General features: G+C 43.2%; 1 protein-coding gene across 1 annotated transcript in view; it reads right to left on the bottom strand.

Moving 5' to 3' along the window:
* The window catches only part of LOC120041307 (vesicle-associated membrane protein-associated protein A-like), a 45,330-nt gene that overhangs the window by 17,989 nt on the left and 7,866 nt on the right, over positions 1–19,475 (bottom strand). Inside the window, exons 2-3 of the mRNA XM_038986246.1 lie at positions 3,470–3,622; positions 2,997–3,100 (exon numbers count right to left, since the gene is read on the bottom strand). Coding sequence (XP_038842174.1) covers positions 2,997–3,100; positions 3,470–3,622 — 257 coding nt within the window. The remainder of the gene's footprint in view (positions 1–2,996; positions 3,101–3,469; positions 3,623–19,475) is intronic.

The following is a 19,475-nucleotide window of genomic DNA, read 5'->3' as shown; positions in this document are numbered from 1 at the left end:
CCCACCTTTTTCACTGTAACTAATACAAATGCGCCCATATTCTTGAAGAATGTTAAACTCACTGGTTTGAGTCCACAAAAATCAACCACATCAGCTAAATAGTGCTGCTAATAACTATTGAAAATACTGTGATCAGAAATATAGTTTAGAGGTTAAATTATTTAAAGATATAGGTTCATTGTTTTACCTTCATTAGGCCATAATCTATAGATTTCACATGACTGGGAATACAGATAAGCATCTGTTGGTCACAGACATAAAAATAAAGTAGGGGTGTGGATCAGAAAACCAGTCAGTAACTGGTGTCAACAGCCTGATCAACTCTCCTTCACATAGAGTTGATCAGGCTGTTGATTGTGGCCTATTGGAATATTGTTCCACTCCTCTTCAATGGCTGTGCCAAGTTGTTGGATATTGGGGGGGGGGAACTGGAACACGCTGTCATAGACGTCGCTCCAGAGCATCCCAAACATGCTCAATGGGTGACATGTCTGCTGAGTATGCAGGCCATGGAAGAACTGAGACATTTTCAGCTTCCAGGAATTGTGTACAGATCCTTGTGACACGGGGCCGTGTATTATCATGCTGAAACATGAGGTGATGGCGGCGGATGAACGGCACGACAACGGGCCTCAGGATCTCGTCACGGTATCTCTGTACATTTAAATTGCCATCGATAAAATGCAATCGTGTTCGTTGTCCGTAGCTTGTGCCTGCCCATACCATAACCGCCACCACGGGGCGCTCTGTTCTAGAGCTCTCCAACAACAACAATAATACTCTGGTTTGACCGAGTCTCGTCTGTTCTTTTGACCAATCGGTCGGTCGAAATGTTAAAACATGTATTTCTCCATATATAGACACACCCTGTGTTTTAATAAATCAACTATATGTAGACTACTGAGCAGGTCTACAATCAACTATATGTAGACTACTGAGCTGGTCTACAATCAACTATATGTAGACTACTGAGCTGGTCTACAATCAACTATATGTAGACTACTGAGCTGGTCTACAATCAACTATATGTAGACTACTGAGCTGGTCTACAATCAACTATATGTAGACTACTGAGCTGGTCTAAAATCAACTATATGTAGACTACTGAGCTGGTCTACAATCAACTATATGTAGACTACTGAGCTGGTCTACAATCAACTATATGTAGACTACTGAGCTGGTCTACAATCAACTATATGTAGACTACTGAGCTGGTCTAAAATCAACTATATGTAGACTACTGAGCTGGTCTAAAATCAACTATATGTAGACTACTGAGCTGGTCTAAAATCAACTATATGTAGACTACTGAGCTGGTCTACAATCAACTATATGTAGACTACTGAGCTGGTCTAAAATCAACTATATGTAGACTACTGAGCTGGTCTACAATCAACTATATGTAGACTACTGAGCTGGTCTAAAATCAACTATATGTAGACTACTGAGCTGGTCTAAAATCAACTATATGTAGACTACTGAGCTGGTCTAAAATCAACTATATGTAGACTACTGAGCTGGTCTACAATCAACTATATGTAGACTACTGAGCTGGTCTAAAATCAACTATATGTAGACTACTGAGCTGGTCTAAAATCAACTATATGTAGACTACTGAGCTGGTCTAAAATCAACTATATGTAGACTACTGAGCTGGTCTAAAATCAACTATATGTAGACTACTGAGCTGGTCTAAAATCAACTATATGTAGACTACTGAGCTGGTCTAAAATCAACTATATGTAGACTACTGAGCTGGTCTAAAATCAACTCAACTCGGGGAAAAAAAAAGAAACGTCCCTTTTTCAGGACCCTGTCTTTCAAAGATAATTCGTAAAAATCCTAATAACTTCATAGATCTTCATTGTAAAGGGTTTAAACACTGTTTCCCATGCTTGTTCACTACTACTACAGTAGTGAGTCATTTAGCAGACTCTCTTATCCAGAGCCACTATGGTCTACCAACCGAGCCGAGTCCTACCAACCGAGCCTACCAACCGCGCCCTACCAACCGAGCCGCGCCCTACCAACCGAGCCGCGCCCTACCAACAGAGCCGCACCAACCGAGCCGCGCCCTACCAACCGAGCCGCGCCCTACCAACCGAGCCGCGCCCTACCAACCGAGCCGCGCCCTACCAACCGAGCCCTACCAACTGAGCCCTGCCCTACCAACCGAGCCCTACCAACCGAGCCGCACCCTACCAACCGAGCCGCACCCTACCAACCGAGCCCTACCAACCGAGCCGCGCCCTACCAACCGAGCCGAGCCCTACCAGCCGCGCCCTACCAACCGAGCCCTACCAACCGAGCCGCGCCCTACCAACCGCGCCCTAACAACCGAGCCGCGCCCTACCAACAGAGCCGCACCAACCGAGCCGCGCCCTACCAACCGAGCCACGCCCTACCAACCGAGCCCTACCCTACCAACCGAGCCCTACCAACCGAGCCCTACCCTACCAACCGAGCCCTACCAACCGAGCCGCACCCTACCAACCGAGCCCTACCAACCGAGCCGCGCCCTACCAACCGAGCCGCACCCTACCAACCGAGCCCTACCAACCGAGCCGCACCCTACCAACCGAGCCGCGCCCTACCAACCGAGCCGCGCCCTACCAACCGAGCCGCGCCCTACCAACCGTGCCCTACCAACCGAGCCGAGCCCTACCAACCGCGCCTTACCAACCAAGCCCTACCAACCGAGCAGCGCCCTACCAACCGAGCCGCGCCCTACCAACAGAGCCGCGCCAACCGAGCCCTACCAACAGAGCCGCACCAACCGAGCCGCGCCCTACCAACCGAGCCGCGCCCTACCAACCGAGCCCTACCAACCGAGCCGCGCCCTACCAACCGAGCCGCGCCCTACCAACCGAGCCGCGCCCTACTAACCGAGCCACGCCCTACCAACCGAGCCACGCCCTACCAACCGAGCCCTACAGGACCCAGGAACAGGGAGAAGCCACTCCAGCAGTTGTAGAGGTAAGAACTAGACTACTCACCATAGCATCGAGTTCAGACTCATCAGGCGGAGCAAAGATGCTCTGGACCATGAATTTGTGTTTACTTTTCTCATTGGGGTCGTAGTCAAAGGGCTGGAGCATTACTGGAATAGATTGAAGACAAAGTCACACACACACATATCTCAGCAAAAAAACAAGTGCTTGAATTATGCTATAATTTAATTTGAAAAGCACCAGATTGTCCATTGATCATGTAAATTAGAGCAGGACAATCTGACCGAATGTAGTTAAAAATCCCGTTCTTACTTCAGGAATAATTTATCATTCATCAGAACCCTCCATCCATCACATCACATAAAAATGAATGGATAATGGTTTTGCCGTTTGGCACCGTGGACTGTGTGTTGGGAAAACTGTCCATTACAGGACAAGTTCATTGAATATGGGATGATTTGAAATATGAATCGAATAGTAATGTAATTCCAGCCATGGATGGGACCCGTTTGACTCACCAGAGATGGTGACGGTGGCGCCTGCCTCTATGATGCCGCTGTTGGGCCGTACGCAGTACCTCCTGGGAGCCGTGGTCTTCACTTTGAAACATACTCTTCTATCAGACGGGTTCTTCAGCTTCAGGTTGGTGGTGACGACATCAGTGAAAGGACCTGGCGGAGGGGGAGGGAGAGAAGGTTAGGCTCAAAAACAATGGGATACATTTGACCTGGTCCGTCATCTGGTAGTTACGTATCCTCTGTAGTGTAGAACCACGGTACAAAGCTGTGGGAACCACGTATTTTAGTTACTCAGTCCGGCTTTCAACTTCCTCTTAAAAGCTGTAAATAGTAGAATGCACCAGGTGCCATTTTTAAAACCGGATAGTACATCAGAGCAGTTGTCCTGTTGTTGCCTACCTTGGAGCAGAGGTTCCCAAACATTTTCGCTTGGGGGGGGCCCACTTCCAGCATTGGAGAACATCCCCCCCCATGTCTATTTCTATGGGCACAAGCACTGTTCACACCCCTCGTTGGTGGAGAGAATATGGCAGGTTTCTAGCTTATTTCCTGCAATTCTCCATACGTTGTCACGGAGGAAACGCCTCAGTCTAAATTGGGGGGGGGGGGGGGGGGGGGGTCCTCAAGAACATTCAAATCTCAATTTTTATGAATATTTGTTTGACATTTTTTGCTGTACTGTTAGGAGCTAGTAACAGAAGCATTTAGCTCAACCTACTATAACATCTGATAAATTCAACCAATCAACTTGGATTTGAAAATTGCCTTTTAGACCTGGCTTAATCTTTGTCCGGGAAACCGGCCACCCACATATACAGAACAAAAATATAAACGCAACATTTAAAAAGTGTTGGTCCCATGTTTAATGAGCTGAAATAAAAGAACATAGAAAATGTTCCATACGAACAAAAAGCTTATTTCTCTCAAATGTTGTGCACAAATTTGTTTCCAATCCCTGTTAGTGAACATTTATCCAAGATAATCCATCCACCTGACAGGTGTGGCATATTAAGAAGCTGATTAAAATAGCATGATCATTACACAGGTGCACCTTGTGCTGGGGACAATAAAAAGGCCACTCTAAAATGAACAGTTGTGTCACACAACACAATGCCACAGATGTCTGTGTTGAGGGAGTGTGCAATTGGAATTCTGACTGCAGGAATGTCCACCAGAGCAGTTGCCAGAGAATTTAATAATAATTTCCCTACCATACGCTGCCTTGGCATTACACCCAACCGGCCTCACAACCACAGACTACGTGCATGGCGATGTGTTATGGACAATAAACCTAAATGCATTTTAAATCCTTGGCAATTTGAATGCACAGTAGGGCTGTCCCCGACAAAACAAAAATCTTGGTCGACCAAGAGTCCTCTGTTCTTTCGACCAATCGATTGGTTTATTTATTTTTTTTTTTTTTTAAACGTGTATTTTTCCATATTTCAGACAAATCTCCACCCGGCACAGCCAGAAGAGGACTGGCCACCCCTCATAGCCTGGTTCCCCTCTAGATTTCTTCCTAGGTTTTGGCCTTTCTAGGGAGTTTTTCCTAGCCACCGTGCTTCTACACCTGCATTGCTTGCTGTTTGGGGTTTTAGGCTGGATTTCTGTACAGCACTTCGAGATATTAGCTGATGTACGAAGGGCTATATAAAAGTAAACTTGATTGATTGAAATCCTAATGTGTTTTAATCAAATCAACTATATTCACTTAGCTTGTCTGATGCTTTAAGTTCACGGTTTGATTCAATTCAAAATGATTTTTTTTTAAAGACACACAAATGATTAGATGGCGTCCAGTTGACTTGCCGGGCCGGGCTCAGTCTTACGGCGCTGTGACTGTGTGACCCGTTGTCTCTCTCCTCCCTGCTGCAGCGACCACCAGTGTTTATCGCACTGTCCCATGTTGCTGAAGCGGGAAATAGAATTACAGCCATTTCTGACCGAAAAGTTCCATTACCAAAATCCCTCTTTTTTGTATTTTTAGGAAAAAAAACATTCCCCACAGCCCTGAACCCTTGCTCTCTTTACGTGACACATCACATGCACGCGACCTATAGCATATCATAAATCACATCAATAAATTGCTTATAATAAACTCCAAAAACCATAACAAGCTAAATGGATGCAGAAGACGTGGCAAATAAACTTGAAAGGGGGGAATGTTTCTGGTTGATCAGGAGGTAGAAAGGGGACGTGTGGAATAATACATGTGACTAGTAGTGGAATATAATATCAAGAGGTAAGGAACAAGCGTTCAGAATGTGTGTGCCAAACAGGTGCTGTTAGGTTACAAGGTTAGGGTTCTCTGAACGTTTGGAACAATGTCAACACAAAATTAATTATAAGCACAAAGTGTTGTAATGTTTCTTGTTTTTGTAAGCCTTTATTACAACAACAAAACATTATTATTTTTTAATTGTCTATTTCTCTGGGTGAATGTAATTTCCCAAAATTGTTTACTTATTGTTTACTTTAAGCAAATTACTCTATCCTATGATGTGTGATGACATTAACTAATTCACGACTGATACAGTAGCCTATATAAGCATTAAAATATAGGCCCACAGTATTAAGATCAGCCACGATGCACTCGTAGGCCTACAGCTCAATGGTGGTGATACAAAGCTGCTATACTAAGCCTTACTAATGATAATGACATTATCTTATTAATATAAACAAGGAGATCAAGAATAATAGCGTTATTATTAGTATTATTTTTCTGACAATTTGGAACAGTGCTCTGTATGTGTATATCTACAGTATCTATCTATATACACACTCCTGCGCTGTCTTGGCTGGGGAAGGTGTCCTGTTGGAAGGTGAACCTTCGCCCCCCAGTCGGAGATCCTGAGCGCTCTGGAGCAGGTTTGCATCAAGGATCTCTCTCTGTACTTTGCTCTGTTCGTCTTTCCCTTCGATCCTAACTAGTCTCCCAGTCCCTACCACTGAAAAACATCCCCCACAACATGATGCTGCCACCACCACCATGCTTCACCGTAGGGATGGTGCCAGGTTTCCTCCAGGTGTGACATTTGGCATTCAAGCAAAATAGTTCAATCTTGGTTTCATCAGACCAGAGAATCTTGTTTCTCATGTTTGGAGAGTCCTTTAGGTGTCTATTGGCAAACTCCAAGCGGGCTGTCATGTGCCTTTTACTGAGTAGTGGCTTCCGTCTGACCACTCTACCATAAAGGCCTGATTGGTGGAGTGATGTAGAGATGGGAGAACGTTCCAGAAGGACAACCATCTCCACAGACGAACTCTGGAGCTCTGTCAGAGTGACCATCGGGTTCTTGGTCACCTCCTTGACCAAGGCCCTTTCCCCCCCGATTACTCAGTTTGGCTGGACGGCCAGCTCTAGGAAGAGTCTAGATGGTTCCAAACTTCTATATAAAAATGGAGTCCACTGTGTTCTTGGGGACCTTCAATGCTCCAGAAATATTTTTGGTACACTTCCCCTGATCTGTGCCTCGACACAATCCTGTCTCGGAGCTCTATGGACAATTCCTTCGACCTCATGACTTGATTTTTGCTCTGACATGCACTGTCAACTGTGGGACCTTATATAGACAGGTGTGTGCCTTTCCAAAGCATGTCCAATCAATTGAATTTACCACAGGTGGACTCCAAATCAAGTTGTAGAAACATCTCAAGGATGATCAATGGAAACAGGATACACCTGAACTAAATTTCGAGTCTCATAGTAAAAGGTCTGAATATTTATGTAAATAAAAAGTATTTTTGTTTTTAATACATTTTCAAAAAAAAGATTTAAACAATGTTTTTGCTTTGTCATTATGGGGTATTGTGTGTAGATTGGATTACATACTTCCCCCCCCTCATTGTAGAATAATGCTGTAAAGGCCTCCCGAGTGGTGCAGCAGTCTAAGGCCCTGCATCGCAGTGTTGCGGCGTCACTACAGTCTGGGGTTCGATCTCAGGCTGTGTCATTACCGGCTGTGACCGGGAGGGCGGCGGCCGCACAATTGGCCCAGCATCATCCGGGTTAGGGGAGGGTTTGGCCCGGGGGGGGGGGGAAGAGGCTTTACTTGGCTCATCGCGCTCTAGCGACTCCTTGTGGCGAACCGGGAATCTGCAGGCTGACTTCGGTCGTCAGTTGAACGGTGTTTCCTCCGACACATTGGTGCGGCTGGCTTCCGGGTTAAGCAGGAGGGTGTTAAGAAGCATGGTTTGGCGGGTCATGTTTCGGAGGATGCATGACTCGACCTTCACCTGTCGGGGAGTTGCAGCAATGAGACGAGACCATAACCACGGAATAAGGCTGGAAAAAGTCATGGGGTCTGAATACTTTCTGAACTCACTTTTTTATTTTATTTATTATATTCACACGCATGCACACACACCCTCTTGTGGATAATAAATATCACGAAACTAAACAGCTAATTTAGCCTTAATTAGCTTTGAATGAACCAATTCTGAACAAAGAATTCCTAGGCTAATGATTTAAGCCTTTGAGGGGCTATAAAACTCCCTGTGAACTTCCACTCCATATTGAGTTACATAAGTCAACGGACCACACCGGGCCTACAACGGACCACACCGGGCCTACAACGGACCACACCGGGCCTACACCGGGCCTACAACGGACCACACCGGGCCTACAACGGGGCCTACAACGGGCCTACACCGGGCCTGGGATATAGACTGTTGTCTAGGCCATCCATTACCAAATCTGAACATGTACATTTACCGCTATACCAACAACAGCTGACTATAAAACACACCATTCTCATACATAACGTTGTCCGAGGCTACAAGCCAAATCAATGAAACCAATGAAGCTTTCCTCAGCTCAGCTAATGTCATTTGGGTCGGGATCCCATGTCCTCCATATTGAAGACGGAAGGTCTATGGCTGTGTTTACACAGGCAGCCCAATTCTGATCTTTTACCACTCGTGTCTTTTGACCAAATCAGATCAGATCTTTTGCCAATAACTGGGCTGCCTGTGTAAAACGCAGCCTTTGTGATCAGATCGGTTGACTGACTCCGGTTAAAAGCCAAGGAGAGATGTGATCAGATCCGTTGACTGACTCCGGTTAAAAGCCAAGGAGAGATGTGATCAGATCCGTTGACTGACTCCGGTTAAAAGCCAAGGAGAGATGTGATCAGATCCGTTGACTGACTCCGGTTAAAAGCCAAGGAGAGATGTGATCAGATCCGTTGACTGACTCCGGTTAAAAGCCAAGGAGAGATGTGATCAGATCCGTTGACTGACTCCGGTTAAAGCCAAGGAGAGATGTACCATTATTAGCCAACGTTCCCATATGGCTTCCTGTTCCCTATGGGTCCTGCTCTAAAGTAGTGCACTACATAGGGAATAGGGTGCCATATGGGACGTGAGCTTAGCCTACTGCTGCTCTCCCATCTTGTGACAACTGGTCTGCTGGTCTTAAATTAGGACCTTAATTACAGTCAGCATAGTCCTAACATGGTCCAACTTTGATGGCTAGGGATGGGGTTCTGTTCTGTCACGTCACCATAACAGCTGGAGGCAAGGTCACCAAAGCCAACCAAACTTAATCACACAAATTAGTAGATAGTTAGCCCATTAGAGATGAACGGAAGTTGTTGTTGTGTACTTTGTTTCACTGCTGAGAGGAGTTATGGAATGTTTTGCTGTGACCTGGCTTGAAAATAACACTGTTCCAGACCAAGGGATCAAGACATTTAAGTTAACATATTCTATTCATAAGTTTAAAAACAAATATATATTTGAAAAAAGTCTAACAAAATTCCACTTTGACATTATGGGGCGGCAGGTAGCCTAGTGGTTAGAGCGTTGGACTAGTAACCGAAAGGTTAGAAGATCAAATCCCCGAGCTGACAAGGTACAAATCTGTTCTGTCCCTGAACAAGGTAGTTAACCCACTGTTCCTAGGCTGTCATTGAAAGTAAGAATTTGTTCTTAAAACCTCTTGGCAATAGGGGGTGCTATTTGCACTATGTAATAATTTCGTTCCCAAATTAAACTGCCTCGTACTCAATTCTTGCTCGTACAATATGCATATTATTATTACTATTGGATAGAAAACACTCTCTAGTTTCTAAAACCGTTTGAATTATTTCTCTGAGTGAAACAGAACTCATTCTGCAGCACATTTCCTGTCAGGGAGTGAGATTTCAGAAATCGAGGTCCCTGTTCTGAGGCCAGTTTATAAGTCCCCATGTAAGCCATCGGGCTACATGCACTGCATACGTCTTCCTCTAGATGTCAGTAAGCGGGGAGAATTTGAATGGAGTGGATTGCGCAATCTGGGACCCTATATAAGACCGTGGAACGGAAGTACCGTCCTTTTCAACGGTGCGCCTGGCGCAAGAAGACATCACAATGGCGTCCTGCAAACGCTTTCGTTTTAGTAGTTCTATATCTCCGGTCATGTTTTTATTCGTTATAGGTGTTAAAGACATCATAAGGTAGTTAATTTAAACCGACTTATAGCAGTTTATTGCGATTTTCCTGGATTTCTTTCTGATGCGCTTTCACGAGTTGGACACCTCTCCAGTGGGTGGCTAACGTTAGCGGCTATTTCGACAGGACAAGAGGACATCTTTCAACCCAAAGACGATTGTTCTGGAGAAAGGACACCTTGCCCAAGATTCTGATGGAAGCTCAGCTAATAGTAAGCAGTCTTTATGCTGTTAATTCGTACTTATGTTGACAAATGTCAAATAATAATTCCGCCATGAATTTCAGTGCGTCTCGCTTTAGCGCACGCTGTATGCTTGAAGTAACGTTAATTTTAAAAATGTAACCCAGCGATTGCATTAAGAACTAATTTATCTTTCATTTGCTGTCCAACTTGTATTTTTTAGTCAAGTTTATGAATAGTTTTCGATTAGATTAGGTGCCTCTCCAAAATGGCGCCGGACAGATTGCTTGAATTTTTGGCCACTAATCACATTGTATAACCACGATTTGTGCCGCTAAATATGCACATTTTCGAACAAACTCTATATGCATTGTGTAATATGATGTTATAGGACTGTCATCTGAAGAATTCTGAGAAGGTTAGTGAAAAAATTAATATCTTTTGGTGGTTTATACGTTATCGCTATGTTTGGCTTGAATCAATGCTGTTGTGATGTTTGCTATTGTGGTAAGCTAATATAACGCTATATTGTGTTTTCGCTGTAAAACACTTAGAAAATCTGAAATATTGTCTGGATTCACAAGATCTGTGTCTTTCAATTGCTGTACGCTGTGTATTTTTAAGAAATGTTTTATGATGAGTAATTAGGTAATACACCTTGCTCTCTGTAGTTATTCTAGTCGCTTTGGTGAGAGTTGTGATGGTGGCTGCAATGGTAAACTATGATTTATACCTGAAATATGCACATTTTTCTAACAAAACATATGCTATACAATAAATATGTTATCAGACTGTCATCTGATGAAGTTGTTTCTTGGTTAGTGGCTATTTATATCTTTATTTGGTCGAATTTGTGATAGCTACTGATGGAGTAAAAAACTGGTGGAGTAAAAAAAGTGGTGTCTTTTGCTAACGTGGTTAGCTAATAGATTTACATATTGTGTCTTCCCTGTAAAACATTTTAAAAATCAGAAATGATGGCTGGATTCACAAGATGTGTATCTTTCATCTGGTGTCTTGGACTTGTGATTTAATGATATTTAGATGCTAGTATTTACTTGTGACGCTATGCTAGGCTATGCTAGTCAGCTTTTTTACTGATGGGGGTGCTCCCGGATCCGGGTTTGGGAGGAATTAGAGGTTAACTGACTTGTCTAGTTAAGTAAAATGTTAAATAAAAAAATTAAAATGGGGGTATTGTGTGTAGATCACAAAATCTATGTAATAAATGGTTTTATTCAGGCTGTAAAACGTGAAAAAAGTAAAAGGGTATGAATACTTCCTGAAGGCTCTGTATATACAAGGAGTAGCAGTACCGAGCCGATGTGCAGGGGTACGAGGTAGTAATGTACATATATAGTGTCTAGAGAAAGTATTCATAGGCCTGGACTTACTCTACATTTTGTGTTACAGCCTGAATTTAAAGTGGATTAAATTGAGATTGTGTCACTGGCCTACACACACACACACACGTCAAAGTGGAATTATGTTTTAGAAATGTTTACAAATTAATCAAAAATGAAAAGCTTAAATGTCTTGAGTCAATTGGTATTAAACCCTTTGTTATGGCAAGCCTAAAGTTCAGGGGTAAAAATGTGTTTAGCAAGTCACATATTAAAGTTGCATGGACACTGTGTGCACTAACAGTGTTTCATATGACTTTTAAATGACTACCCAATCTCTGTACCCCACACATACAGTTAATTGTAAGGTCCCTCAGTCAAGCAGTGAATTTCAAGCAGATTCAACCACAAAGACCAGGGAGATTTTCCAATGGTTCGCAAAGAAGTGCACCTATTGGTTGAAATACGAGTTTTGAGCATGGTGAAGTTATTAATTACACTTTGGATGGTGTATCAATACACCCAGTCACTACAAAGATACAGGTGTCCTTCCTAACTCAGATGCCAGAGAGGAAGGAAACCGCTCAGGGATTTCACCATGAGGCCAATGGTGACTTTAAAACAGTTACAGAGTTTAATGGCTCTGTAACGGTTTTAAAGTCACCAGAGTGAAAAGGAAGCCTGTACAGAATAAAACTATTCCAATAACAGGCTTCCTGTTTGAAATAAGACACTAAAGTACATTGAACAAAAATTTGGAAAAAATGTAACAAGCAGCATTTTCTAAGATTTTACTGAGTTACAGTTCTTAAGGAAATCAGTCAACTGAAATAAATTCATTAGGCCCTAATCTATGGATTTCACGATTGGGAATACAGATATGCATCACGACGTCGTCTGCCATCTGCCCGGTACAGCTGAAACCGTGAAGAGCACACTTCTCCAGCGTGCCAGTGGCCATCGAAGGTGACCATTTGCCCACTGAAGAAGTCGGTTACGACGCCCAACTGCAGTCAGGTCAAGACTCTGGTGAGGATGACGAGCACGCAGATTAGCTTCCCTGAGACGGTTTCTGACAGTTTATGCAGAAATTGTTTGGTTGTGCAAACCTAGTTTCATCAGCTGTCTTGTCTCAGATGATCCCGCAGGTGAAGAAATCGGATGTAGAGGTCCTGGGCTGGCGTGGTTACACTTGGTCTGCGGTTGTGAGGGCAGTTGGACGTACTACCATATTCTCTAAAACAATGTTGGCGGTGGCTTATGGTAGAGAAATTAACATTCAATTATCTGGCAACAGCTGTGATGGACATTCCTGCAGTCAGTATGCCAACTGCACGCTCCATCAACTCGAGACATCTGTGGCATTGAGTTGTGTGACAAAACTGCACATTTTAGAGTGGCTTTGTATTGTCCCCAACACAAGGTGCACCTGTGTAATGATCATGCTGTTTAAATCAGCTTCTTGATATGCCACAGCTGTTAGTGAGCATTTCTTCTTTGCCAACCTAACAGGGATGTAAACAAATGTGTGCACAAAATTTGAGAGAAATAAGCTTTTTGTGCGTATGGACAAATTCTGGGATCTATTATTTTAGCTCTTGAAACATGGGACCAACACTTTACCTGTTGTGTTAATATTCCTGTTCAGTCTAATATTACAAAAAATGTGGCAAATAAATTCACTTTTTGGGCCTCCCAAGTGGCACAGCGGTCTAAGGCTCTGCATCGCAGTGCTTGAGGCGTCACTACAGAGCCGAGTTTGATCCTGTGTCGTAGCCAGCCACGACCAGGAGACAGCACACAATTGGCCCAGCGTTGTTCGGGTTAGGGGAGGGTTTGGCCGGCCCGGGATGTCCTTGTCCCATCGCTCTCTAGTGACTCCTTGTGGCGTGCCGGGTGCATGCTAGCTGACATGGTCGCCAGGTGTACTGTGTTTCCTCTGACACATTGGTGCGGCTGGCTTCCGGGTTAAGTGGGCAAGAAGCAGTGCGGCTTGGCAGGGTTGTGTTTCAGAGGACGCATGGCTCTCAACCTTCGCCTCTCCCGAGTCCGTACGGGAGTCGCAGCGATGAGACAAGACTAACTACCAATTGGAAATTGGGGAGAAAAAGAGGTATAAAAAATACACACCCAGTACCAGTCAAAAGTTTGCACACCTACTCATTCAAGGGTTTTTCTTTATTTTTACTATTTTCTACATTGTAGAATAATAGTGAGGACATCAAAACTATGAAAAAACACATATGGAATCATGTAGTAACCCAAAAATATAAATAGATCTAAACCCTTTGCATTGATGACACTCTTGGCATTCTCTCAACTAGCTTCATGAGGCAGTCACCAGGAATGCATTTCAATTAACAGGTACGCATTCTTCAAATTGTATTTGTGGAATTGTCTAATACTGTATTTTTTATTCACTTCTTGTCTTGAATACAAAGCGTTATGTTTGGGGCAAATCCAACATCACAGAGTACCATTTCTTCATATTTTCAAGCATGATGGTGACTGCATCATGTTATGGGTATGTTTGTCATCGGCAAGGACTAGAGTTTTTTTTATGCAAAATAAAACGGAAGAGAGTAAAGTACAGGCAAAATCCTAGAGGAAAACCTGGTTCAGTCTGCTTTCCAACAGACACTGGGAGAGAAATTCAGCTTTCAGCAGGACAATAATCTACACAAGATCAAATCTACACTGGAGTTGCTTACCAAAATGACATTGAATGTTCCTGAGTGGCCTAGTTAGAACTTTTTGAGGATCTGAGGACCCATGCCAAATCTTTTCAGCCTCCTGAGGGGGAAGAGGCGTTATCGTGCCCTCTTCACGACTGTGTTGGTGTGTTTGGACTAGAGGTCGACTAATCGGCATGGCCGATTAATTAGGGCTGATTTCAAGTTTTCATAACAAAATTGGTAATCTGCATTTTTGGATGCCGATTATGGCCGATTACATTGCATTCCACGAGGAAACTGCGTGGCAGGCTGACCACCTGTTAAGCGAGTGCAGCAAGGAGCCAAGGTAAGTTGCTAGCTAGCATTAAACTTCTCATAAAAAACAATCAATAAATCTTAACATAATCACTAGTTAACTACACATGGTTGATGATATTACTAGGTTAACTAGCTTGTCCTGCGTTGCATATAATTAATGCGGTGCCTGTTACTTTATCATCGAAACACAGCCTACTTCGACAAACGGGCGATGATTTAACAAAAGCGCATTCGCGAAAAAAGCTCAATCGTTGCACGAATGTACCTAACCATAAACATCAACGCCTATCTTAAAATCAATACACAAGTATATATTCTTTTACCTGCATATTTAGTTAAAAGAAATTCATGTTAGCAGGTAATATTAACTAGGGAAATTGTGTCACTTCTCTTGCGTTCATTGCAGGCAGAGTAAGGACTAATTTGCCTGAATTTTACATAATTATGACATAACATTGAAGGTTGTGCAATGTAACAGCAATATTTAGACTTAGGGTTGCCACCTGTTCGATGAAATACGGAACGGTTCCGTATTTCACTGAAAGAATAAACGTTTTGTTTTCGAAATGATAGTTTCTGGATTTGACCATATTATTGACCAAATGTGTTTATTATATTATAATTAAGTCTATGATTTGATATTTGATAGAGCAGTCTGACTGAGCGGTGGTAGGCAGCAGCAGGCTCGTAAGCATTAATTCAAACTTTACTCCGTTTGCCAGCAGCTCTTCGCAATGCTTGTTGCACAGCACTGTTTATGACTTCAAGCCTATCAACTCCTGAGATTAGGCTGCCAATACTATAGTGCCAATAAGAACATCAATTGTCAAAGGTCTGTGAAATACAAAATGGTATAGACAGAAATAGTCGACGCGTCATAATTCCTATAATAACTACAACCTAAAACTTGATAACTGGGAATATTGAAGAACTGGGAATATTGAACCACCAGCATTCATATATTCTGAGCAAGGAACTTAAACGTTAGCTTTTTTTACATGGCACATATTGCACTTTTACTTTCTTCTTCAACACTGTGTTTTTGCATTATTTAAACCAAATTGAGCATTTTTCATTATTTATTTGAGACTAAATAGAATCTATTTATGTATTATATTAAAGTTAAAATAAGTGTTCATTCAGTATTGTTGTAATTATTACAACAACAACTAAAAATATATATACACACACAAAAAAGATGAATCGGTATCGGCTTTTTCTGGTCCTCTAATAAAATCGGTATTGGTGTTGAAAAATCATAATCGGTGGACCATGATAGATCTTCAGTGATGTGGACACCGAGGAACTTGAAGCTCTCGACCCGCTCCACTACAGCCCCGTCGATGTGGATGGGGGCATATAACTATACTCGATACAGCATTTCACAAAGAAAACGTAATAAGTTCAAAACCTTGACTACATTGGGATACGTTCATATATGCCTCTATATTTATGAGTTGGAATACTTGGGAACATATTTCCTAAATTAAAATTACTGAGCTCCTGGTGATGTTACAGTCCTTTATGTCCAACAACACCTATTGGAGAACCCTGGGATAACCCTTTGGTAGTGATTAGCTTTGATCAGATTATGATCTGCTAGAACAGCCGCAGCTAGGACTACGTGTTGGCATCGTCCGAGCCACAGCTAAGACTGCGTGTTGGCATCGTCCGAGCCACAGCTAAGACTGCGTGTTGGCATCGTCCGAGCCACAGCTAAGACTGCGTGTTGGCATCGTCCGAGCCACAGCTAGGACTGCGTGTTGGCATCGTCCGAGCCACAGCTAAGACTGCGTGTTGGCATCGTCCGAGCCACAGCTAAGACTGCGTGTTGGCATCGTCCGAGCCACAGCTAAGACTGCGTGTTGGCATCGTCCGAGCCACAGCTAAGACTGCGTGTTGGCATCGTCCGAGCCACAGCTAGGACTGCGTGTTGGCATCGTCCGAGCCACAGCTAAGACTGCGTGTTGGCATCGTCCGAGCCACAGCTAAGACTGCGTGTTGGCATCGTCCGAGCCGCAGCTAGGACTACGTGTTGGCATCGTCCGAGCCGCAGCTAGGACTACGTGTTGGCATCGTCCGAGCCGCAGCTAGGACTACGTGTTGGCATCGTCCGAGCCGCAGCTAGGACTACGTGTTGGCATCGTCCGAGCCGCAGCTAGGACTACGTAAAAGTGATTCAACCCATGATTACATGTTTCGCTCCGAGACAAGCTGAGGAAATGCACTTGGGATACCATATATCAGAACCCTGTAGCTGGATAATCACAGCTGCCACAGCTGATATGAGCATGAAAGTGAAGTGGATATTATTAGACCAGCTCATACAAGAGACTAGTGGCTAGTGGCTGTTGCAAGAGACTAGAGACTAGTGGCTGTTGCTTCAATTCAGCTGAATTTATAAAACAAATTACTTTTTATAAACAGGCACTAGAAGGTTCTTTAGAGATCGGCAGGGCTGAAAAAGGTCAGTAGTGTTATATGAAACTGTACTGCAGTATTCTAAAGGGTCAGTAGTGTTATATGAAACTGTACTACAATATTCTAAAGGGTCAGTAGTGTTATATGAAACTGTACTACAGTATTCTAAAGGGTCAGTAGTGTTATATGAAACTGTACTACAGTATTCTAAAGGGTCAGTAGTGTTATATGAAACTGTACTACAGTATTCTAAAAGGGTCAGTAGTGTTATATGAAACTGTACTACAGTATTCTAAAAGGGTCAGTAGTGTTATATGAAACTGTACTACAGTATTCTAAAGGGTCAGTAGTGTTATATGAAACTGTACTACAGTATTCTAAAAGGGTCAGTAGTGTTATATGAAACTGTACTACAGTATTCTAAAAGGGTCAGTAGTGTTATATGAAACTGTACTACAGTATTCTAAAAGGGTCAGTAGTGTTATATGAAACTGTACTACAGTATTCTAAAGGGTCAGTAGTGTTATATGAAACTGTACTACAGTATTCTAAAGGGTCAGTAGTGTTATATGAAACTGTACTACAATATTCTAAAGGGTCAGTAGTGTTATATGAAACTGTACTACAGTATTCTAAAGGGTCAGTAGTGTTATATGAAACTGTACTGCAGTATTCTAAAGGGTCAGTAGTGTTATATGAAACTGTACTGCAGTATTCTAAAGGGTCAGTAGTGTTATATGAAACTGTACTACAGTATTCTAAAAGGGTCAGTAGTGTTATATGAAACTGTACTACAGTATTCTAAAAGGGTCAGTAGTGTTATATGAAACTGTACTACATTACTCTAAAATGCTGGCATCATGCTATAGTGCCACACTAGTTTGCAGATTATCACAATCAAAGCTTCAACTGTAAGCTAGCAAGGAAAGTTAAAAGGACTCTAGGCCCCGTGTGGCTCAGTTGGTAGAGCATGGCGCTTGCAACGCCAGGGTTGTGGGTTCGATTCCCACGGGGGACCAGTACAAAAAAAAAAAAGTATGAATGTATGTACTTGTAAGTCGCTCTGGATAAGAGCGTCTGCTAAATGACTTAAATGTAAATGTTTATGCACCATGAACAGAATATCACGAGTTCACCGGCTGTTGTCCCTCTAGCCAAAGTGGCAAGTGCCACTTGCGAAAAGTGAATCACCATAAGCATGCGTATAAAACAGATTTGTATGCATCCGAAATCAGATTAACGGTTAACATCCTTAGACTAAAAAGTTGTGTGATTCCGTGGTCAGATGCTCTTCCAAAGCAACCATACAAGGGGATCCAAAGCGCCGAGATGGGAGTAAGAATTTTAATAAAATGTTTTTTAAAAAGGCTCTGGGGACAGAGAGAGGAGCTGTAGGGCCACGAGCCTCCTAGAGCGTGTTAACTTATACAGCTTTCAGGTTGAATTCCAAAAGAGGTTGAAGGGATTCTGCCCCACACAGGTTTATCCTAGCCTGAGTGTCAGATACACTAGAGGTCCAGGAGGTATAGGGCCATTCTCCATGTACAATTATAGATGGGGGCCCCTTGTAGGAAACTGAAGACTAACTTTCACGGGAGACATGTCTCCCCCCACATTCTGAAATTGCATTTTTTTGTCAGCCACAGTTTTATCATTGGAATGTGATACAAAAACGAGGCAACGGTGTGCTTTAAGACCATGCGGACACCTCCGAGCGGTCGGGTAGGCTGTTTGGAGTGTTCATCCGACCGGATTAAAAAATAATAATAATTTAAAAAATATATATATATATAAAAAGTCCCCCCCCCCACACTTTCAAAACTAAAGTTGCGTTCCTGGTTTCGGACAGAAAGACTTATATAGCAGCCTGGGTGCCAGCCATAGGTTAGTTGAGGCTTCTCTTCCAAGAGACAATAGGTCTATGACTGTTATAAAACCTTGCTCCTTCAGGTTAAATTCAGAGAAAGGTGTGGAGCTAGACTGTGTACTAAGTTACTAACATTTCCAGGTTCACTTTAGAAAAAAGGCTTGGAGAAAATTCTGTCAACATACAGCATTCAGTTACATTCATGTCACCAAAAGTATTTTTCTTTTTTAAATACTATATACACAAAAGTATGTGGACACCCCTTCAAATTAGTGGATTCAGATATTTCAGCCACATCCGTTACTGACAGGTGCACACAGCCATGCAATCTCCATAGACAAACATTGGGCAGTAGATTTGCCTTACTGAAGAGCTCAGTGCCTTTCAACGTGGCACCGTCATAGGATGCCACCTTTCCAACAAGTCAGTTCATCAACTGTAAGTGCTGTTATTGTGAAGTGGAAACGTCTAGGAGCAACAACGGCTCAGGCGCGAAGTGGTAGGCCACACAAGCTCACAGAAAGGGACCGCTGAGTGCTGAATCACGTTAAAGTCGTGTGTCATCTGTTGCAACACTCACTACCAAGTTCCAAACTGCCACTGGAAGCAACTTCAGCACAATAACTGTTCGTCTGGAGCTTCATGAAATGGGTTTCCATGGCCGAGCAACACACACAAACCTAGGATCACCATGAGCAATGCCTGGCGTCGGCTGGAGTGGTGTAAAGCTGGGCCACCATTGGACTCTGGAGCAGTGGAACAC

The sequence above is a fragment of the Salvelinus namaycush genome, unplaced genomic scaffold (genome assembly GCF_016432855.1).
Source record: "Salvelinus namaycush isolate Seneca unplaced genomic scaffold, SaNama_1.0 Scaffold433, whole genome shotgun sequence".
Lineage (NCBI taxonomy): Eukaryota > Metazoa > Chordata > Actinopteri > Salmoniformes > Salmonidae > Salvelinus > Salvelinus namaycush.
This window is presented reverse-complemented; position numbering and strand designations above follow the sequence as displayed.